Genomic DNA, 24,950 nt, shown 5'->3' with positions numbered 1-24,950 from the left:
TGACTGGCGGGAAGTTACGTCACTTCCGGTAGCAATGTTATAGTCTTGCTAGCAGTCTTCAGAAGTGAAATTAAGGGTGCACAACCATATAATTCTATTTGGTGGTGTGAAATCTGAAGGGGTATGCATGGTCCAATGTGTTGTTCTCTTTTCCATCTTACATTGAGGCCTACTATTAAAACAGTATGCTTCAAAAAGCAAAAACATGTATAACAATGCCCTTTTTTCATCATGTTATTGTTTACACATCGTATGAAACATATCTCAGGCATTAAATCTTACTGGGGTAATAAGCTCTCTTCTAATACCAAAATCTCAGTTTTAGTGAAAAAATGAGGGATTTCCAAGAGCCATAAATAGATATATAATATGATTGATTTTGTTATTCTGATCAAAGGGGATTTCCAAGAGATGTCATTACTCTTGCATGATTATTTGAAAGGGGATTCCCATCTCTCATGAAATAGTTTTTAAATGTAAACAAAGTTAAATGAGCAAATTAACACAAATTATACACAAATGTCAGAAGCCAATTTCAAAAGAAAACCACCTTCATATTTTAGCATTTTTAGTTATTTTTGTTGTTGCAAACTTTAGGAGTAACTTCTCAAAACCCATATTTTGAAACTTTAATTTTATAGATATCTTGAATTCTGTTATGGAGTTGTTTGACACCAAATTCAAGCGTGGACTGCGTAGAGCTGACAGAGCAATTTCTGAACAAATGGACATTCAAGTAAGTGAACAAGAAAAACAAGTCAGCAGCCCAAATGGACATTCAAGTAAGTGAACAAGACAGAAAAACAAGTCAGCAGCCCAAATGGACATTCAAGTAAGTGAACAAGACAGAAAAACAAGTCAGCAGCCCAAATGGACATTCAAGTAAGTGAACAAGACAGAAAAACAAGTCAGCAGCCCAAATGGACATTCAAGTAAGTGAACAAGACAGAAAAACAAGCCAGCAGCCCAAATGGACATTCAAGTAAGTGAACAAGACAGAAAAACAAGCCAGCAGCCCAAATGGACATTCAAGTAAGTGAACAAGACAGAAAAACAAGTCGGCAGCCCAAATGGACATTCAAGTAAGTGAACAAGACAGAAAAACAAGTCAGCAGCCAAAATGGACATTCAAGTAAGTGAACAAGACAGAAAAACAAGTCAGCAGCCCAAATGGACATTCAAGTAAGTGAACAAGACAGAAAAACAAGCCAGCAGCCCAAATGGACATTCAAGTAAGTGAACAAGACAGAAAAACAAGTCAGCAGCCCAAATGGACATTCAAGTAAGTGAACAAGACAGAAAAACAAGTCAGCAGCCCAAATGGACATTCAAGTAAGTGAACAAGACAGAAAAACAAGTCAGCAGCCCAAATGGACATTCAAGTAAGTGAACAAGACAGAAAAACAAGTCAGCAGCCCAAATGGACATTCATATAAGTGAACAAGACAGAAAAAACAAGTCAGCAGCCCAAATGGACATTCAAATAAGTGAACAAGACAGAAAAACAAGTCAGCAGCCCAAATGGACATTCAAATAAGTGAACAAGACAGAAAAACAAGTCAGCAGCCCAAATGGACATTCAAATAAGTGAACAAGACAGAAAAACAAGTCAGCAGCCCAAATGGACATTCAAATAAGTGAACAAGACAGAAAAACAAGTCAGCAGCCCAAATGGACATTCAAATAAGTGAACAAGACAGAAAAACAAGTCAGCAGCCCAAATGGACATTCAAATAAGTGAACAAGACAGAAAAACAAGTCAGCAGCCCAAATGGACATTCAAGTAAGTGAACAAGACAGAAAAACAAGTCAGCAGCCCAAATGGACATTCAAATAAGTGAACAAGACAGAAAAACAAGTCAGCAGCCCAAATGGACATTCAAGTAAGTGAACAAGACAGAAAAACAAGTCAGCAGCCCAAATGGACATTCAAATAAGTGAACAAGACAGAAAAACAAGTCAGCAGCCCAAATGGACATTCAAATAAGTGAACAAGACAGAAAAACAAGTCAGCAGCCCAAATGGACATTCAAGTAAGTGAACAAGACAGAAAAACAAGTCAGCAGCCCAAATGGACATTCAAGTAAGTGAACAAGACAGAAAAACAAGTCAGCAGCCCAAATGGACATTCAAATAAGTGAACAAGACAGAAAAACAAGTCAGCAGCCCAAATGGACATTCAAGTAAGTGAACAAGACAGAAAAACAAGTCAGCAGCCCAAATGGACATTCAGGTAAGTGAACAAGACAGAAAAACAAGTCAGCAGCCCAAATGGACATTCAAGTAAGTGAACAAGACAGAAAAACAAGCCAGCAGCCTTTCATCTGATATGATTTTGATAATGAATTTCAGAAGGGTATCAGAGCTAGTACAAAATGTGATGTGCACCTTTCCCAAGTTTGACCTGAGATGAATATACCTAAAGGGATGTGAAGCAAGTGCTCGGTCTATTGTTGTTTATCCATGCATCTCACAATACGTCTGTTATGGCCATACCGACCCTCGTCATAAACAGCGCTGTTGGTGTGGGTACCAGTAAACAAGTAAACAACATGGCGACTCTCTGAATGGAAAGTCCATCAAAATTTTGTCTAAAAATAACGCTAATTTTCTCAGTAGGTATTTAGTTATGTATTTTCGTCTCAGGTTTGTTCATCTCATGTATGTGATGTCTTCAATGTCTAAGATTAAAGTGTCTGAGTAAGGAATCCAAGATTGATAGGGTATAGCCTTTGTTCTCCTTTCAATTCAAACCTTGGAAATGGCTCCTACTCTGATATTTAGAGTTACTTGTGCAAGTAGACCCAAAATTGTTGATATTCTTCATATTGCTTTGTTAAATTGATAGTGGACAAGACCTTGATTGTGATGTCATCCACACAGTGCACCATTCTGTCTCTTACCTAAATGTCATAATTATTTGAGTTGTGTTTACACATTCAGGTTTGCACGTCCAGTTTCAGTGCAAGCAACTATAAGCTGTATTTCAAGGTGGTTTTATTTTCATGGATGTTGCGTATTTGGATGGAAATGTGAAAACACACACAAATATATTAATATTGTATACTAGCATTACACTTGCCAAGATATTGTGAATAAAATAGCTCATGCTATTTCCCCAAACCCTCAATTGCACAAAATTATGTGCACACAAAAAATAATGGCTTATACTTTAATATGTGTGCTCTGATTTAGGAAGCAGATGAAGCCAGTGTACAGCAGAGTGGATCTTCTGCAACTGACAGTGGAGTGGGTAGTGACTTCTGGGGAAGTCTTGAAGCCATGAGTGTCAAAGATCTTGACAACACCATGACAGCTACTGCAGCAAAGAGTGCAAGCAGGAATATGGCTACAGCAGCAAAGAGTGCAAGAAGTGATACAGCAAGAGCAAGTGCCAGTAGGGATACAGTTACAGCAACAGAGAGTGCAAGTAGGGTTAGAGCTGCAGCAAGTGCAAGTAGGGTTACAGCAACAGCGAGTGCAAGCAGGGATACAATGACCTCACCAAGGGCAGTTGATAAATCCAGTAAGTGGTGCTATAAATCTCAGTATAATGGTATTGATCATTTAATGTGACACATGACAATTGTACATGACAGTGTATTCAAAGGACTTCACTCATATAAAATATCTCATTGGCGCACTTGGTCCATATACATGTATGCACAAAACTGTACAAGTTAGACCAAGTATAACTTTAGACCTGATCCTAAATATGGAGATTAGTCTTACAGAGAAGGAACTTTTTAGTATTTGCATACCATAGTCTATATTGTTGTACATGTAGATCTTGTTAAGGGCAAATACATGTACATTGTAGCTTAATATTGCTATGGCTGCATGTCAACTTTTGAACTTTGCAAGGAATAAAGGAGAAAAAGAACTTGAAAAGTAACAGGATTCTTCCTGAAATTTAACCTCCACTCTGCAGCTTACATGCAATAACTGATCAATTTCAAACTAGGTATTGTGATAGTATATGGTGGCCTGATATGCTGTACAGTTTTGTGTCATGTTACCTGTATATTTATGAATATTAATGAGCTTATTTGCATATTGCATATCAGTTTGCAAACCCTAAAATAAAGATTAAACAAAACTACTAAATGCATATTTTGTAAACAGATAATAGTTCATGAATATTTATGGATAAAAACTAAGAAAAATGCTATCAATGAAATAATTATATAATTATACATACATTTTATTTTGTCAAGGATGATAATCCGTTCACATGTAAAGTTTGTAGGGCCTAATGTTTTAGTACATTTGACATTAAACTTACTTTTGCACAATAACTTTGCAGAAATATATTCCTAACAGATACAAGATTGGATTGAGTAATCGGACTTTTTGATTATAATGTGCTTGTAACTAACATATACATTGTGAGTAATATATATTTTAAATAAAATGGCATGCTTTTAAGGGCTGGGGTATGAACGTTTGGACAGTATTTATTGTGGGATTGATATTTTTGATATATAACAGTACTTGAAGTAATCTTTATAAATCTGATGATTTATACTTAAAGTGTATGTAGGTGGGATGAAAAGCCGACGATCAATTGAAAATTTTGACCTTTCGTATTGAAGATATGAATTTTTTTTTCCCAAAACACCAAAAGAAATTAGGTCTTTTTAGGAAAAAATCCTATCTTCAATATGAAAGGTCAAAATTTTCAATTGATCGTCAGCTTTTCCTCCCAGCTACATACACTTGATAAGAATATCCCAGCTAGCCAAAATACGTTTTAAAACGTTAAAAAATCGTTTCACTTTGGTTTAAGAAACGTTTCAATATTGCTTTTAAAAACGTAAATGTGTGGAGTTTTGAATACGTTTCAATAACGTTTGCATGAAACGTTTTGATTACGTTTTTTTCACGTTAATATTACGTTTCACTTTTGTTTAAAAACCGTTTCAATATTGCGCTTTTAAAACCTAGTTCTAAATACGTTTCAATAACGTTTACATGACACGTTTTGAAAACGTTATCAGACCGTTTTCCAAATGCTAATAAACCGCATCACTTTGGTAGTCCAAGTTATTATGGTTATGACGTTAACACTTCCATCTCTTGTGTAGTATATAAGACATGAAACCATGAAGAAATACATTAACCATGAAAGTAAAAGATGTACACCATGAGATAATGTATAACTCCATGTCCCCAATGTCTTCGACATCAAGACATGTTCAGCGTCCCAGTCCAGTCCTGTTGCATCGATTATTCTTGCCGGCAGCTGGCAGCATGATTCGGATAACCAAAATATGAAAGCCAACCTTAGCTAGGATATTAAATGTGATATTAAAATACATTAATGTAAATGTATTCTGCGCTAAAATTATAAAAGTATCCTTACACTTGGAAAAAATCAATTCTACAACTCACTGAACTGAACTGAACATGTGAATTAAAACTAAACCATATTTGGGTAAATTTATTTATTTAATAGATGCGCTATCTATTTTTCTTCCAAGTGTAAGGATACTTTTTGGCTTAGTATATAAACCAACAAGAGACTTGCAATGGGCAACTAGCGTGAATATTATATATGATTATAATCAGAAACAAATGGCACATTTATACCATGTCATGCTATTAAAATTTACAGAATTAAGAAATAAAAGGGCCTCAATTAAAACTGAAAATGAAAACTTACCTAAATGAGTAGACCTAATGCTGTTATACTTTACTCTTGGAGCTGGAACACTTATCATTAAATACAACAAAAATACATGTAAAATTGTATCGCTTTCTCCACACCAGAATCAAATTTGAACAGCTAATATATAGTAGTTGAGCAGTAACCACGTATAGGCTAGTCAAGTATAAGGTCACTGAGATCAAGGATACTAGTACTATAGTACTGTGTAGTAGTCACCATTGCTCGCCATCAGTGCAGACTAAAATCATATGTCAGTAATTCCATTAAAACGCAAATGTTTCGCCCAAAACATAGCTGCAACTTGTCTACAAAATCAAAGGCCTATACACGTTTATCTTTTGATCTATAAACATGATTAAAGGTTAGCTAGGCCTATTAAATTCCACCGTAAACAGTCAGCAATTGAGATTCACAGATATATCCGTTGATGCATGGTCAAAACGGTTACAATTTGTTACTAGTATTTCAAACACACAAACCAAGACTAACGATTGGGTAGTCTTAGTCCCAGCCGCTTGTGCTCCTTGAGTAACGAGGAGCACAAGCCGCCTGGGACCTAGACTAACCGCCGGTTCATTATTTTATTCTAAATCGAGACCGTATGCTACCATGGTTACATCTTTTGAAAGTTGATTTATAAAATAAAGCGATGTAAATTTACCGGTACTTTTACTTTAATTTGATTACGTTTTTTATTCATATCTGTCATCATTCATGCAAATAACGTACAGTAGGCCTAAATAAATTACAGAAAAATAAAATGCAAGTCTCTTAATGTTGATTCGATAGCCTACTTATTATAATAAATATTAAATAATTATTTAATATCCAGCTAATTGGTTATATAGTGGAACCCCAGTCGAATGGAACGATCTATGAACATTGTGATTTTATTTGCTTTTTTCGTGAGTATTTTGTCTACAATGGGTCTACGTTATTAGAACGCTTTTTATAACGCTTTTGGTCGAACTATTCTGCCATCAGATAACTCGATGTTTATCAAAACGTTTTGGAAACGTGTATTTAATGTTTTAAAAAACCAAAACCAAATAAAAACCAATTCAAATCTTTTTGGAAACGTTTTGTGTTTGCTGGGATATCATTAGATTTATAAAATGTGACACGATCTGGTCCATGGGGGCCAAAGGCGGCAAATTTAAAACTGAGATAAAGGTAAAAATATGGAGAAACAAAACAATAAAATACATAAGAAAATAGACATCAAAAAACTTCATAACGTTAGAACCAAGTATGCTAGACCTTTGGTGTTTTCAGTAAATGATAGCCTATAGTATGTATAATGTAATAATTACAGTAACTCAATTTTCAAAAATGCCTCCTTTGGCCCCCATGGACCAGATCGTGTCACAAATTTACTTCGAGGACTGTTATATATCAAAAATGTGAACAATATCAAATTTTAATAATTTGTCATAAAATTTGTATTATATCGAAAATTTCAAAAAATGAAAATTATTTGATATCAGAAAGACATTCTTCGTATTCAGAATGAAATTCGATATGTCTGATGTACTCTCATGTCCCACAAAAAATACTGTCGAAACACTCAAAACGCTCATTCCAGATCCCTTAAGGTGGCACACAGGATCACTCAAAGTGGGAAATTTTAGACATTGTTTTTATTGTATCTTTAAAAGTAATGATGATAAGTACATAAAGTATACATTTTCAGAAAGGAATGATGCAAGGAATCAACTAGCATGGCAGATTTCTTTCAAAAATTAGAACTTTTTTGAGCAAAATTGATTTTTCTGTGCCAATTTTTTGGTCCGCCATAACAACGCACCCTAAATATCAAAATTGATTAAAATGGCATATCTGTGTTCTAAAGACACAAATCTAGAAAGTATTTTCTCAAATTTTTGAATTTTCTCTTTGTTTTGAAAATATACCTTAAATTATCTCAAATTTTGGTAAAAATTTAAAAAAAAGTCAAATTTTTATCTTTTTTGACCCATATTTTTAAAACAAAGAAAAATTCAAAAATTTAAGAAAACTCTTTCTAGATGCTTGTCTTTAGAACACAAATATGCAATTTTCATCCATTTTGATGTTTTGGGTAAGTTGTTATGGCGGACCGAAAAAAATTGGCATGGAAAATCAATTTTGGTGCTTTTCTCAATAACTGCTCATTTTTGCAGAAATCTGCCATGCTAGTTGGATTCCTTGTGTCATTTCCTTTCTGAAAATGTATACTTTTATGAACTTATCATCATTACTTTTAAAGATACAATACAAAATAATGTTTAAAATTTCCGACTTTGAGTGATCCTGTGTGCTCCCTGAAGGCATGGCAGGAGCCATATTTTTTCAGTTTAATAACTAAAAAATGGCAATGTACTAAACATTGGTAAATGGTAGAAGATAGAAAAGGTAAAAGGACAGAAGAAGTTTGGAGTTACGAATGAGAGAGTTGACAGGAAGTTGTAGGAATTATATTATTATGAACATGATTGATGTGAGCGCGAAAAATGTTGAAGGTCAGATCAGGGTCATCTGAGGTGAATTTAGTTTAGATTGTCAGCAAAATTTCTTATGGTCGTCTGAATATAGATTGTTGGATTGTTATGAAACTTGGTGGATGTGATGTCAATTGAGTCCTTTGTTATATGTAGACCTATTTAGCACATTTTTCAATTCAGCTTTCAACATGAAATTTCTTGAGTATTTCCCAGTATTTCCAAGTATGTCATTGGTGGTATTTACCAATAAATACCTTTATTTCCCACCACCTTAATTAATCCACACACAAATAATTACTAGCATTCTAGGCCCCTGGGCCTCAAGGAAGAATAGAGGATTAAATGTGTTTTCAATTGATTGCGTGTCCCAGGTTAAAGAAGAAATAAAACAAACAAACAAGTACTTCTCAGTGCAAAATTATGAAACGCGATCTTCATCCATGGCGTTATCCTTTTTAAAGACGGTTCTTGTTTACTTATGTTACAAAAAATAAAAGTAATTGCAAAAGCAGATGGTCGCGGAAACAGGCAAGACTTCTGGTTCAAGAACCACCTTTTTTTAGTGGGGTGCTTAGGAAAGATGCATGAAACTACAAACTGTCAAATGTTTTTCTTGTTTGTTAATATTTCTATAGCTCCACCACTTCTTCCACCAGTGAGAAGAGGACCACCGGCTCCAGTTAGTAGGGAAAATAAATTACAACGTCCAGGCAATGTGCTCCTTCCTTCAAGAAATCCAACTTCCAGACAATCTCAACTACCACCACCACCACCAAGTATGTCACTACGCCCTCCGCCTCCACCACCAAGTAGAAGAGCGGCACCTCGATCTGGTCGTAGTCTTGCTGGTAAGTAAAACTGTGTGAGAATTGTGTGATGCAAAATGGATGTCTTTATATTTCGTAACTACAATGTCGTATAGTGGTCGGTAACCTCAGGCACACAAAACTATCTAGTGGCACACAATGCCACACACCCTCTCTTAAAAATGATATAAAGGGGAAAACATGGAGCGAAGGATGAAGGAATCTTCTATTATGTTTCTTTCAACATATGTAATCTAAAGGATATTATATTAAAAATAGGCTGACTGAGTTGTTATGAGAGCAAGAGAGCTCCCAGAGGATGCTACCATGGACGTCTGTTGGACCTAGCTAGTATGTTTCACACACAACTTGACATTGAATACTTTTTAATAGCACTGACAGATGACAATTAAGACACTAATTAGAGTTCAGGCTTTCACTGTAAAATGCCAGAGGTACACTATTTTAGTCCATATGAGTGACAATCTAATATGGTCCATTTTCCATGGCATTTAATACATGTACACTACGGGATTCTCATGAGAGTAGCAGCGCTGCTACTCTCGAGTACCTACGTCGGCCACCAGACCCTTGCGGCCCATAAGCCGGCTGCAGCTCGCGAATACCTCGTGACGTAGGTACTTTGAAGGTACTCCGAGTACCGACACTGGTGCTCACCTGCCAGGTACTCTGCAACCGAGTACCGACGTGGGTACTCTGGTAAGAAAATGAGGCATGCGGGTTGCCATTTCTCATTTGTTTCTGTTGCCATATTGATTTATATTGATTAATATATTCTTGATTTAGGGGTTCATTCATATATTTTCATGATAAATTAGGGGTTCATTCATATATTTTCATGACTAAAGGTTGTTTATGCCCGAGGGCCGCTATGCCCGAGGGCATAAACAACCGCTTAGTCATGAAAATATATGAATGAACCCCATTCATACATCCCAGAACATTTTGTGATTCTTATTTCATCAAAATAATAACAAAAAAGTTATTAAAATACACAATTTCCCTGCATTTTCCCTACCTAGCGACCTCACATCCGGGACACCGGGCATAAACGCTGTCTATGCCCGGCTCTCAACCAATCACGCGCGCCGTTATATAGCGAGTATGTATGAACGGTTGTTTATGCCCAAGGGGCCACTTGAACCTCGTTCATACATACCAGAACATTTTGTGATTCTTATTTCATCAAAATAATAACAAAAACTTACGAGTAACATTATTAAAAAAATGATCTTCCTTGCATTTTCCCTACCCGGCGATCTCACATCCGGGACACCGGGCATAAACGCTGTTTATGCCCAGCTCTCGACCAATCACACGCGCTGTTATATAACGTGTATGTATGAATCATGTTTCTTATTTGTTCTTTGGGCATTTTTAAGGAGATAAGATAAGTAGGCCTATTAGTAAATGGCTGAATAAATAATTCAATAATTAACTAAAGGAGTAAGCAAAGAAAGAAAGAAATATAAACAACTAAGTAAATAAAAGAGTTATTAAATAAATAATTACCCAAATAAGTAAATAAATAAATAAGGAGATAGGTAAATAAATAAGTGAATAAATAAGTAACCATCTGGGTATCGAACACTCTCAAACTGTTAGTGATACCTTTTACATATGTTTATGAATAAATAAGTAAATAACTAAGTTTAACTAAGTGCGTAAGTAAATAAATAAGGAAATAAGAAAATAACCATGTAGGCCTAAATAAGAAAGTAGCTAAATAACTGAATGAGTAAGTAAACAAATAAGTATATAAACGACTAAATAAATAAGTGACTAAATAAGTAAATAGGGAATTAAAGAATTAGGTAAATTATTTAAGAAATAAAGGGTAATGCATTATCCTTAACACGAAAATAATGTGTCGAGGCAGTAAAACGTAAATAATGGGTGAGGCGATCGAACCCATTATTTAAACGCTTTTTACTGCCGAGGCCACATTATTTGCGTGTAAAGGAGAATGCTGCACCCTTTATTTCTATTCTATTACCACAAAATAGTGCGATTTAAAGAGAAAATATCACATTTTTTGCCCAAATATTACAAGTCACCTACTCGGCACACCGCAGTTGACTCTTAGATGACGCATGGTGGAGTATCGATGTAAGTACTTTGCTACGGGGTATCTACAGTATGTTGGCCGACGCTGGTACTTTGGTGTAGTACCAACGTCGGCCACAAAAGGCTTGGGTACTCGGTAGTAGCAGCGGTAGTAGCCGTGAAGTACGTACCATTGAAGAAGAGGTACTCCGTCGCCAGGAATCTTGCAGTGTAGCTTAAGTATTCAGCTTTCCAAGTTTGAAAGAAACGTTAGTCCCAAGGTTTGCTTGTCTAAAATTTAAGCAAATATACGCTAGACCAAATATGACATTAGGTCCAATGTTGCAAATATAATATGGGGATTGTTAATCCAAACTATGGTTCACTACAGCTCAACTTACCGTACTTTGCCTAACCAGACAGTCCATGCCAAAATTGTTACTACACCTTTACATTTCATCGAATCTCTTTTTGATGTCTGTCATTTTGAACATCACACTTGAAAGATGTATGCTATGTAGAAACTTTATTTTGCAATTTCATAATTTGCATATTATTAGCATATTTGCAAGAAAAACATGAAAATCAATAAATACCTATATTTTTTCACAATTTCAATATTTTATTAGAAATTAAGCATGTAGGCCGTTTGTTATGACTTGATGAATGAAGTTGTTAAAACAGATGTTGATATTTTTGCTTATTTTTCCTTTTTTGCCCCAAAATGTGTAAAAATCAACATTTTTGATGACCTATATTTTCTTTGAATATTTATCAAATTTCTTAATTTAGGTATAATACAGTGCAGAAAAAGATGTCAAAAAAATCTGTTAAAACAGATTTCCAATAATTTGTTCCATTTTCCATTTTGGGTTAAATACTCAATTTTCATCGCTGGATATTTGAAACATAAAATGAAAACATGTCCATTGCACTTTTTCCTCGAGATGTACTATAATATCAAGGTTACGGATATATTATAATCCTTCTTATCTTCACTGATCCATCAGATACCTATTGTTATGAATGATCAATGAAAAGGTTCAGAACTGGGCTACTAATGGTCTGTCAAGTATCTATAGTTATTTTCATGACTGTGTCAACTCAATAAAAATTCCTTTAAAAAGGAACAGGGCGAACAAATGAGGAAGTGTCAAGATAAAGGTGTAGTTATTTTATTGTTTGAACTGTTTCTATAATTCGCATCGATCATAATGAGTATGTTTTTACGCACCTCAAATGACAAGGACTACGGTACTTAGCGTATGATTTTGCCTAGAGACTGTACTCAGTGTATGGACAGTGTAGCCTATTTGTCTAATCATTTTGGCTATTTAATTCTGACCATTGTGATTAAAACAGGCTTTCAGATTGGTGAGCTATTGTGTACCAAGTGATAAGAGCGGGCACGTATAATAAAAATACACTGGATAATTCATGACAGCCTATTTACTGGCAAAAGGTGGGCCAAATAAATCTTAGTTGATTCTTGAACACAATTTAAGCAGGAACCTTGAGGCAGAATTTGAATACATATTATCCTGTAACGCTTACTTAGCCTAACAGTCAATGAACGTTCATTGTTAGCATAATAAGAAGCTTTGGGTATCCTATGTTTATGAAATAAAGTGTTTACAAACGAATAAGGAATAATAATACAGAACATTTATTGTTGATTAATGTAGCTATGGGTATACAATGTTTACAAAATAAGAGCGTTAATGTTTTGTACATGAAGTTAACGTCTTTGCTACATAGCTAGTTGTTAATACATCGAAAATGTGACTAGAGATTTACAATTTGATGACATTCAAAATAATTTAGTATTAAAGAATATCACAAATTACAGAACTTTCATTTGTTGACATACTAGCAATATTGTTAAGGGAGTACTACACAACTGCCCAATTTTGTGCCCATTTTGCATTTTTCTCAAAAATTATAGCGCATTGGGGACAAGTAAGATATGTATATTATAGGGCAATGACTATAACTACTGCACTGGAAATTTTATTTCAGCACAGACAACAGTTGTGGAGTTACAGTCAAAAATGAGGGAAAACCAATATTTGATCAATAAATCAATAACTACTTGCTTTGAGTTGCTGAATTTTCAGTACAGTAGTTGTAGTCCTTGCCCCTATAATATACATATCTTACTTGTTACCAATGTGCTATAATTTTTGAGAAAAATGCAAAAATAGGCACAGAATTGGACAGGGGTGTAGTACCCCCTTAACAATGTTGAAAATCATGTTCATAAGCGTAACATCCTCTATGTTCATAAACGAAACTAATCACATAACTGTTCAAATAACAGCCCTCACTTAACAGACATTAAGTCTCAATTGACAGGATCCATAAGTGGTAAAGTAAATATATTTTCTCTTTATCGCCTGCCTAAGTTTCCCCATTTAAGGGATGAGGTATGAACGTTCGGACAGTATTTATTGTGGGACATTAGAGCACATCAGACATGTTGAATTGCATTCTGAATACGAAGAATTTCCTTTTGATATAAAATAATTTTGATTTTTTTTTTTTTGTTAATGATGATTTTTACTTAAAGTGTATGTAGGTGGTATGAAAAAGTCGACGATCAATTGAAAATTTTGACCTTTCAGTATTGAAGATATGGATCTTTTTTCCCAAAACACAAAAAAATTAGGTAATTTTGGGAAAAAAATCCATATTTTCAATATGAAAGGTCAAAATTTTCAATTGATCGGCTTTTCCTCGCAGCTACATACACTTTAAGAATATGTCATTAGATTTATAAAATTTACTTCAAGACTGTTATATATCAAAAATATGAAAAATATCAAATTTGTCATAACATTTGTAGGCCTATTACATCGTGATTTTCAAAAAATGAAAATTATTTGATATCAGAAAGACATTCTTCGTATTAGGAATGCATTTCCATAATGTCTGATGTGCTCTCATGTCCCACAAAAAATACTATCGAAACGCCCATTCCAAATCCCTTAAGTACTCTCTTTAATTTACTCAAGGTTGTGTTTGTATAAATGAATTCAGTTATATAAACACAGGCTCGTGAAAAGGTCATGTTGACATAAATTAATTGACTGTGTGCTTAAAGTATCATTAAAAGCAGAACAACAAGCACATACAGGCAAGTATTTTGCCAGTATCAATAAAACTATAATGAGGCTATTAATGTAGCCCAACTGTAACGCATAATCTGGCAATACCGCTAAATCTTAAAGCAATGAAAAATATCTGTTGCAATTTTCGGATTTGCATAAAAGTAATTCTAGTTCATCCAAGTTGTAAAACAATTATTTCTTTTAATACAAACACATTCCTTGGTAAGACAACTTTATAGCACTGTTTGAATATCAACATGAAGTAGTAATGACAAATTTAAATGTACACTATCGCCTCTGTAGTTTTCTGATTACATAGACAGCACGATTATTTTATTTTTATTCTGCAACGCTGTGAGGAAATAAGTATGCCAAAACCCATCGCAATAAGGACGAAAAATGCTTTGCATTTTTCCCCCAAAAATCATGCAAGGTCGAATGTTGGAAAAGTATGATCAGTTGAGCTGTAGTCCAAATTAAAAAAAAATCTCACTTATCCAAATCTTACTATAATTCACCGGATCTCTGTCTGTCTGTCTGTCTGTGTTTGTCCGCAGCTTTTCTCGGAGACTAGGGGTCGCACATTCCTCAAACTTGGTGGGTGGGTGCAGTTTGATATGAGAAAGAACCAGTTTATATTTTTAAGGTCAAAGGTCAACGATCGGGTCAAGCCCAATTGAATTCTAATTTCAAATTGTTCCTATGGAGCTCAAACTTGGTGGGTGTGTTGACCTTGGACTAACAAATAAAAGTTTCCACGGTGACCTTTTTGTCAGACCTACGGTTAAGAGGTCATAGGTCAGGAAAGGTAGAAATTTCAAATTGCCCCTATGAAGCTCAAACTTGGTGGGTGGGTGCATTTTATACTAACAAACAAAAGTTTCCATGGTGACCATTTCGTCAGACCTACGGTTAAGAGGTCATAGGTCAAAAAGGTAGACATTTCAAATTGCCTCTTTGAAGCTCAAACTTGGTGGGTGAGTGGACCTTGGACTAACAAACAAAAGTTTCCACGGTGACCTTTTTCGTCAGACCCACGGTTAAGAGGTCATAGGTCAAAAAGGTAGAAATTTCAAATTGCCCCTATGGAGCTCAAATATGGTGGGTGGATGGATCTTGGACTAACAAACAAAAGTTTCTACGGTGACCATTTTGTCAGACCTACGGTTAAGAGGTCATAGGTCAAAAAAGGTATAAATTTCAAATTGCATCTATGGAGCTCAAACTTGGTGGGTGGGTGGACCTTGGACTAATAAACAAGTTTCCATGGTTACCTTTTTATCAGACCTACGGTTAAGAGGTCATAGGTCAAAAAAGGTAAAAATTTCACATTGCTCATAAATGGAACTCAAACTTTGTGGGTGGGTGTAACTTTGGCCAGGGAAGCTCAGGTTTGCGTTTGTTAGGTCATCCATGGTCAAAGGTCATGTCAAATTTCAAATTGAGGGCGAATGTCAGGTCAAATTGCAAAAAGCTGCACTTGAGCTCAGCTGTGAGGAAAGTGATCCCAGCTAAATGACACACCCTTATTTTGAGATCTGCAAAAGCCAATAACCATGATAGCTGAAAACCGCGAAATACGGGTAACCGCCTAGCATAAAATAAGCATTGGCATTGCCATGGACATAGGTGTAAATTGCAGGGGAAATAATTATATCCACTGAAGTATTTGACAAAGGCAGGGGCATAGCCAGTGGTGCTAGGGGTGTGATACACCCCTGCCCCCAATTGATAAGGGCAGGGGCATTGCCAGGGGTGCTAGGGGTGTGATTCACCCTCTGCCCCCAATTGTCAAAAAGTCCACTTTTCAGGGAAAAAAATGTAAAATGTACCCAAGAAGGTCCAAATTATAAAGCAAACTTGGCACCACAAAGGGGGGAATTGGGGTTTTCCCCTCATTTATTATTCTCTGTTTACCCTCCCACTGTCAAATATGGGGACATCGGGGCATTTTCCCGTGCATTGGCACCAGTTGACCCCTTTCAAATAGGGGTGGCACAAAGGGGGCATTGTTACCAGGTATTTGTTTGAGGCGTGAAATGTATACCTTGATTTGTGGCAAAGTGGATGATAAGGAAAACTATCAAAAACAACATCTTCGGTACATTAAAATGTTAGACGACTCTAAAAAGAAGCATTTTACTGATGCATTATATAAAGCTGAGTCAAAAGAGACTTTTCGGACACTGGGTATTTTGCTTAACCGCAATGAGAAGATTCTGCCTTCCCTATATACCCCTGATGTGCTTGGTAATAAATTCGCTGATGTTTTCATTGACAAAGTAGATAATATTAGAAGTAGTCTTAAGTCAAGTAGATATAGTAAAAGTAATACATGTGTTAGCTCTTTGCCTACAATTGAGAGTAATTTTGACCATTTCACAGAGTTGACTCAGGGTGAGGTTCAATCTATCATCACTTAAATGTGCTAACAAAAGTTGTAGCCTTGATATTCTTCCCACTCCGTTGTTGAAAAGTTAATACTGATGTTGTGCTACCATGTATCACAAATATTGTTAATTCCTCCCTAAAAGAGGGCACTTTCCCTGAGGATCTCAAGCAGGCCATAGTTACCCCAATCTTAAAAAAGACCAATTTAGATTGGAACGACTTGAAAAATTATAGGCCTGTCTCAAACATAGGTTTCATTGGCAAGGTAATTGAAAAGGCTGCGATAATCCAGGTCAACGAGCACATGCAGGTTAATGATCTCGATGAGGTGTATCAATCGGCATACAAGAACATGCATTCCACCGAAACAGTATTGCTCAAGGTCACAAATGACATTGCGATGGCCCTTGATGAAAATAAGGCAGCCTTTTTAATAATGCTTGACCTCAGTGCTGCCTTTGATACCATTGACCATGATATCCTATTCCACCGGTTAGAACATGGTTTTGGTATCAAAGGCACCGCTCTAAAATGGTTCCATTCGTACATGACTGGTCGTCAGTTCCGGGTATCTGTTGGTAATGTGTTCTCTGATTATTACGATCTTAAGTGTGGTGTCCCACAAGGGTCAATCATTGGCCCCAGAGTTTTTATATTGTATTCACAAAATGTTGCTTCAATTATTCGCCGTCATGGCTTACATTTTCATTGTTATGCTGATGATGTTCAGATCTATGCATTTTGTAATCCAAAGATTCCAGGTGATGCAGCATGCGATTTTCAAATTAACTAGGTGTGTTGAGGAGCTCCGTAATTGGTTGAATGAAAATATGCTCAAACTTAATGATTAAAAAACAGAGTTTTTTATCGCATCATCTCCCCCACAATATGCACAGACTTGCTGACACAAAGATTCAGATTGGCGAGGATCACTCCTACTTCCACAATCAAGAATTTGGGTGTTCATTTTGATTCTGCAATGACCATGTCTGATCATGTAACATCTGTGTGCAAGTCAATCAATTTCATCTTATGGAACTTGTCGAAAATACGTCGTTACATCACTAAGGAGGCATGCTCCAATGCCATGCGGGCGTCGTCCTTCCAAGCTAGATTACTTAAATGCGCTTCTAAGTTGTTGTAGAGGAAAGGATACCACCAGGCTTCAACGCCTTCAGAACAGAGCTGCCCGTATCATTTTCCAGGTTCCCCGTCGACACTCATCGTCACCGTTGCTTAACTCTTTACACTGGCTTCCAGTTGACAAACGATCCAATTCAAAGTTCTTCTTCATATCTACAAGACATTGAATGGTCTATCACCGATCTACCTTGAGGAATGCGTTCAAACCCACAAACCGTCACGGGACGGTTCACGCTCATCAAAAGATCAGTGCCGCCTTACCATTCCAAGATCTCAGAAATGTATCGGTGATGGCTCCTTTAGTGTCTTCGGCTCACGCCCTGGAATAACATACCACTCTCAATAAGATCTTCTCCATCTGTTGACATTTTCAAACGCTCGCTCAAGACACATTTGTATTAATCTGTTGTTTTTTGTGTGTAGTTTTTAATATTGCTTGTTGCATAAGACCATGTAGTGTTTAAGTTCTTATTTTGTAAAGCGCAATGAACATGTTTGGTATTGCGCTATAGTAAGCGCCGTATATTATTATCATAATTAGTATTACTAGCGGTCACCTGTCTTTCGAGGTCACTGTCTTTTGCGGTTACTGATATTTTATATTCTTTTTAATGTACTGGTCAGGTGTAATAGTCAAGTGCAATTACAGTGTTTGAGTTAATTTTTTTACACCCCATTTTGAAAGTTATGATGTAATTTCACCTGGTGCAGCGAAATTTGAAGTGCAGTCTCGGAATCAAAATAAAATGTACAATTTTGTAGAACCATTACTTTCAACATGGGCCATAGTATTATGCACAGTCACAGACAACCTGTGAGTTACGGTGAGCCTTACCAGACTTGTACCTGCATTGTTTAAAAGTAACCCATTTTTCTTAACCATCTGTCTCTATGGGAAAGGAAATTGTCAAAAGTTGTGTGGAAAATCTTCAAAAGTCACCTATTTGGGCTACCAAATCGTAGTTTAGCAAACTCTGATTAATTTGGTTGATTTGGAGACTTCAAAATAGTGACATTGGATATAAAAGCATCAAAAAAATCATAAATTCACCTAATTCAATAAACAAATAGGTTGTCCATAAAAAGCAGTCATCCTTTAAGTTTGAACACTGACATGATAATGTTGACAAATTAGTTGAATAAACAATACATGTTCATTACTCAAGTGAGATTCTCCTGTGTAATGGACGTATGAGTGACCTAATATCAGACCAGACATAGGATTTGCGGGTGCTCATGTTAAACAGCATGACTGTATTGTACTGTATTGTGACTGTTTACTCAGTGTTTACTCAGCGTTTAGCACGCAGGGAGCTTTCAGCATGTTCAGTGCTTTTGAAACTAATTAACTTAAAGGTCTGTGACCCGATCGACAGCATCATCCCCCCGATTTTTCTCATTGTTGATGAGTTTTTGGTATCATTTAATAGATTATATTTTTCTCATTACCATCCTGAAATTTGACGATCCAATTTGATGTATTTTCGAGAAATCAAGAAACAAACAGGCTATACTGGTAGCCACCTTCGACATTCTGGGTAGGAAAAAATGATTCTGTGAATAAGAGCCGTTTTACTCCCATGCCAATTCGCACAAACGGAAATAGGTCCGAAATAATGAGGGCGCTATAATGATAAACGCTTAAAACAAAAATAAAGAAATACACAAGGGATGAATAAATACAAAACAAGACCTTATCTTGTTAAGTATGATACAAGGAATATGAAAAAAATATGAAAAAATGTCCCCACTATAAAATTAATTAATTAATTAATTAAAAATATTTAAAAAAAACCTTTTTTTCATTAAAACAAATCCTAAAATGCAATTCATGCGTACCCGGTGGGTTCAGTCTTCACTGACAATGTGTACGCATGATGGTTCCAATTAGGGTACTTTTCAAGAAATGTCCATGAATTTTCGAGGACAAAATTGTTCGCGATTGTCCAAATTAGGGGTGTTTTGGAGCAAAATTGTCCTTGAAATGGAAAATAGGGTGTATTTCTAGGACTTTCGTCCGCTGCTTTTACCGCTACAGTTTTCGTTATTGTCCTCATTTCCCGTGAAATAGGGGGAAATTCAAAAGCGCCCTTGAAATGGTAAAAATAGGGGTATTTATTTCGGAAAAATGTCCTCTATTCCTCGTAATAAGGGGGTGAAATGAAAATGCATCCTCAAAATGATAAAAATAGGGGAGGTATTTGCCCGGGGGGGGCACTCACCTTTTTTTTTTTTGACGGGGGTGTGCCACAGCCAGTTTTCACCATGGGGTCTAACTAGGAACTGACCAGCTGGACAAACGTAGGGTCTTGGGAACTGATCATTTGGACAAAAGGTAGGGTCTAGGGAACTGATCCACTGGGCAAATCATAGGGGCTTGGGAACTAAACCCGTACAAACTCAAAAGAGGGGGTCATCAGAACTAAGATATGGTTACTGAAATAAAAGACACTGAACACATTTCTGTTTTGATCTACTATATTCAATGCACATTAAAATCAAGCTGAAATACTGAAATGAGTACAATAAGCTATCAGATGTTAAGAATTCTATATAGACTTTGTCCAAACACCATCATAAACTGTATCATCTTCATAATTTTAACTTCAGACTAATGTTTTATCATCATCAAAACCTAAAAGTAAAGTTATCATGTGTAAAAGAAAAATAATACATGTATTGATAAATATCAGTAGACCTGTAAAAGGACAGGCAAACCTGCTTGGAACTCAAAGCACATGTTAAATTGTGACATCATCTAGTCCATGGAGGACGAAGGCAGAAAATTTGAAATTGAGATAAAAGTTAAAAATATGGAGTAAAAAACAAACAAAAAAATACTAATGAAATTTTGTGATAGTCAGGAACCAAGTATGCTACATTTCGTGTTTTCAGCATATGATAGCCTAACGTTTGTACTATAAAGAATAATTATCATAACTCAAGCTTCCAAAATGCCTCCTTTGCCCTCTATGGACCAGATCATGTCACAATTACTCATAGTAAAACAGATGCAGATCTATACTGATTGCATAATTTACTAATAACAGAGAGTTACTAATAATCAAGGTTTCAGAACACACTATTGGCAACAAATAATATTATGATTCTTTGTTCAAACCATGAATAAGTAATCATGGGCAACAAAATAGTACATGCATAAAAGCACACTTGAAAATACATAGTAACATTGGATACTAAATTCATCCAATAAAAAAATATTGGTAGACCTTTAATAAAAAGGCCAGCAAACCTGCTTGACCACTTAATAGCACACCTTTAATAAATTGATAGTAAAACAGCTGCAAATAAAAGTTGATTGCATTTACAAATACCAGAGAATTGGTCAAAGTTTCAGCATGTCACACCATGGGCAAGAAAACTACAATTAGGCTTCACTAACTGTAAACATTAGGCTTGTAACAATCTTTGTTTAAACCATGAATAAATAATCATCTGTAAAAAAATAGTACATATTTACATGAGTAAGCACACTAGAAAATACATAAATAGTAATATTGGATACTTTATACATCCAGTAAGAAAACATCAGTAGACCTGAAAAAGGGCCAGCAAACCTGCTTGACCACTTGAAGGCACACTGTAGCACATTTTAAATTGATAGAAAAATAGCTGCAAATAAAAGTTGATTGCATTTACAAATACCAGAGAATTGATCAAGGTTTCAGCATGTCAAACCATGGGCAAGAAAACTACAATTAGGCTTCACTAACTGTGAACATTAGGCTTGTAACAATCTTTGTTTAAACCATGAATAAATAATCATCTGTAAAAAAATAGTACATATTTACATGAGTAAGCACACTAGAAAATACATAAATAGTAATATTGGATACTTTATACATCCAGTAAACATACCATATTTGTTCCATTACCCCCCTCCCTCCGCCGGCGCTTAGTCATTTTGGGTAGGTGCTTATTTTTTACATTGTTTAAGCAGACAATATGTATAAAAAAGGCCCAAAAATATTCATCCATCATCATCAGTGTGTCATATGTTTCAGACCATGATTCAAATTTGCATGGGCAGTTAATAAATTAATGTCATAGTTTGCTAAAAGTCACTGGGTGGGCGCTTATAGGGCATGGGTGGTTAATGGAACAAATATGGTACATATAATTAGCTAATACTGAAAAACTTACTGTGGGGCCTGGCACTACTACTAGGAATGACCAGCACACAGTACAACCGCTCACTCATTTTGACACCTTTTGTGTTTACCATCTCATTGCACTGACCAATGGATCTAGCTTGAGTGCATACACAGTGCATCAGTATATATCATATCAGGCTGTTTGTCAGATGGGCAAAAAACATGTTTTGAGAAAGTCCCAATATTGCACCCTATAAAATATCAATTTAAAAATCTATAATTAAGGTCAATCAGCTGATGGGAAGTCCCCATCTGGTATATAGCCAACTTTAAGTTTTCAGCTACCCATAATTTTTCCTCTACAGTTAGTTGAAGTGAAATCTACAGGGTATTTGCATCAAACAGTGATTTTACTGTAAATTTTCTCCAAATTATATTAGTGAGTAAAGTTTTTGTATACTATACTATACTATATATATTTAACTAATTTCATGTGCAATTTCATAAAATTTCATTACTATTTAGGGGTGCATATTGGATGATGAAATTTAGACCCTCTTTAATTGGTTTCAGAATTATGCAGTAGGCCTACATGCACAATGTACTCTGCTATGACCATGGTAATATCTTAATTGCACATGAAATTTTAAACTTGACTCATCCAATATAACTTGGAATTTAGAGAAAATTTGCAGTAAAATCAAATTTTGATGCAGATATACTGCAGATTTCACTTCAGCTAGCAGTCATTAACAGTCACATAGTTCATGTCTAACAATCCATGTATGGAAAACTGAGCACATGGATGAGTCTCATGTGTAAAAACTACCAACAAATTTTGACAACTTGTTATTTAAGTCAAAATATATGTAATGAAGTTGATCTGTAGTGACGATTTTTTTGTGCAAGGTTTCCGAATTCTGCACTTTTTTGGGACTTTATTACATGTTTTGTGGCTTAAATAACAAGTCAAAATTTGGTGATAAATTTTTTGATCAAATTTGTTCATAACTTTTCTTCCATGGCTGCCATCTTGGATTTGTACAAAGAAATATAGAACAAAAAGGCAATTTCACAAGACCAGATCTCCAAATGCATTTATGAAAACAGTCACATAGTTCATGCCTAACACTCCATGTATGGGAAACTGAGCACATGGATGAGTCTCATGTGTAAAAAATGTATCACCAAATTTTGACAACTTGTTATTTAAGTCCAAAAATATGTAATTAAGTTGATCTGTAGTGATTTTTTTTGTGCAAGGTTTCGAATTCTGCACTTTTTGGGACTTGGATCAATTTTGGGCCTTGGGTGCAAAATTGAAACCTCACTCAAAAAAGCATCACTACAAATCAACTTTATTACATGTTTTGTGACTTAAATAACAAGTTGTCAAAATTTGGTGATGACATTTTTTTGATCAAATTTGTTCATAACTTTTCTTCCATGGCTGCCATCTTGGATTTATACAAAGAAATATAGAACACAAAGGCAATTTCACAAGACCAGATCTCAAAATGCATTTATGAAAACAGTCACATAGTTCATGCCTAACACTCCATGTATGGGAAACTGAGCACATGGATGAGTCTCATGTGTAAGAAATGTATCACCAAATTTTGACAACTTGTTATTTAAGTCCAAAAATATGTAATTAAGTTGATCTGTAGTGATGATTTTTTTGTGCAAGGTTTCCGAATTCTGCACTTTTTTGGGACTTTGATCAATTTTGGGCCTTGGGTGCAAAATTCGGAAACCTCACTCAAAAAAGCATCACTACAAATCAACTTTATTACATGTTTTGTGACTTAAATAACAAGTTGTCAAAATTTGGTGATGACATTTTTTTGATCAAATTTGTTCGCAACTTTTCTTCCATGGCTGCCATCTTGGATTTATACAAAGAAATATAGAACAAAAAGGCAATTTCACAAGACCAGATCTCCAAATGCATTTATGAAAACAGTCGCATAGTTCATGCCTAACACTCCATGTATGGGAAACTGAGCACATGGATGAGTCTCATGTGTAAAAAATGTATCACCAAATTTTGACAACTTATTATTTAAGTCCAAAAATATGTAATTAAGTTGATCTGTAGTGATGATTTTTGTGTGCAAGGTTTCCGAATTCTGCACTTTTTTGGGACTTTGATCAATTTTGGGCCTTGGGTGCAAAATTCGGAAACCTCACTCAAAAAAGCATCACTACAAATCAACTTTATTACATGTTTTGTGACTTAAATAACAAGTTGTCAAAATTTGGTGATGACATTTTTTGATCAAATTTGTTCGCAACTTTTCTTCCATGGCTGCCATCTTGGATTTATACAAAGAAATATAGAACAAAAAGGCAATTTCACAAGACCAGATCTCCAAATGCATTTATGAAAACAGTCACATAGTTCATGCCTAACACTCCATGTATGGGAAACTGAGCACATGGATGAGTCTCATGTGTAAAAAATGTATCACCAAATTTTGACAACTTATTATTTAAGTCCAAAAATATGTAATTAAGTTGATCTGTAGAGATGATTTTTGTGTGCAAGGTTTCCGAATTCTGCACTTTTTTGGGACTTTGATCAATTTTGGGCCTTGGGTGCAAAATTCGGAAACCTCACTCAAAAAAGCATCACTACAAATCAACTTTATTACATGTTTTGTGACTTAAATAACAAGTTGTCAAAATTTGGTGATGACATTTTTTTGATCAAATTTGTTCGTAACTTTTCTTCCATGGCTGCCATCTTGGATTTATACAAAGAAATATAGAACACAAAGGCAATTTCACAAGACCAGATCTCAAAATGCATTTATGAAATCAGTCACATAGTTCATGCCTAACACTCCATGTATGGGAAACTGAGCACATGGATGAGTCTCATGTGTAAGAAATGTATCACCAAATTTTGACAACTTGTTATTTAAGTCCAAAAATATGTAATTAAGTTGATCTGTAGTGATGATTTTTTGTGCAAGGTTTCCAATTCTGCACTTTTTGGGACTTTGATCAATTTTGGGCCTTGGGTGCAAAATTGAAACCTCACTCAAAAAAGCATCACTACAAATCAACTTTATTACATGTTTTGTGACTTAAATAACAAGTTGTCAAAATTTGGTGATGACATTTTTTGATCAATTTGTTCAGTAACTTTTCTTCCA

General features: G+C 35.3%; 1 protein-coding gene across 1 annotated transcript; it reads left to right on the top strand.

The window, feature by feature from the left end:
- The first annotated feature begins 2,221 nt into the window (after window positions 1-2,221).
- Window positions 2,222-9,010, top strand: LOC140145145 (uncharacterized). Its single transcript, XM_072166923.1, has 3 exons — window positions 2,222-2,233; window positions 3,196-3,526; window positions 8,790-9,010. The coding sequence occupies exons 1-3, from the start codon at window positions 2,222-2,224 to the stop codon at window positions 9,008-9,010; spliced, it is 564 nt and encodes a 187-aa protein (XP_072023024.1).
- Window positions 9,011-24,950: the final 15,940 nt, after the last annotated feature.

This window comes from Amphiura filiformis, unplaced genomic scaffold (assembly GCF_039555335.1).
Source record: "Amphiura filiformis unplaced genomic scaffold, Afil_fr2py scaffold_149, whole genome shotgun sequence".
Classification (NCBI taxonomy): domain Eukaryota; kingdom Metazoa; phylum Echinodermata; class Ophiuroidea; order Amphilepidida; family Amphiuridae; genus Amphiura; species Amphiura filiformis.
The sequence above is the reverse complement of the archived record's forward strand: the minus strand, read 5'-3'. Positions and strand labels throughout refer to the sequence as shown.

Bases quoted from the DNA above. Each gene is read 5' to 3' on its own strand.
- LOC140145145 (XM_072166923.1), top strand. The intron at 3,527-8,789 runs GTAAGTGGTGCT...ATATTTCTATAG, and splicing joins AAGGGCAGTTGATAAATCCA to CTCCACCACTTCTTCCACCA.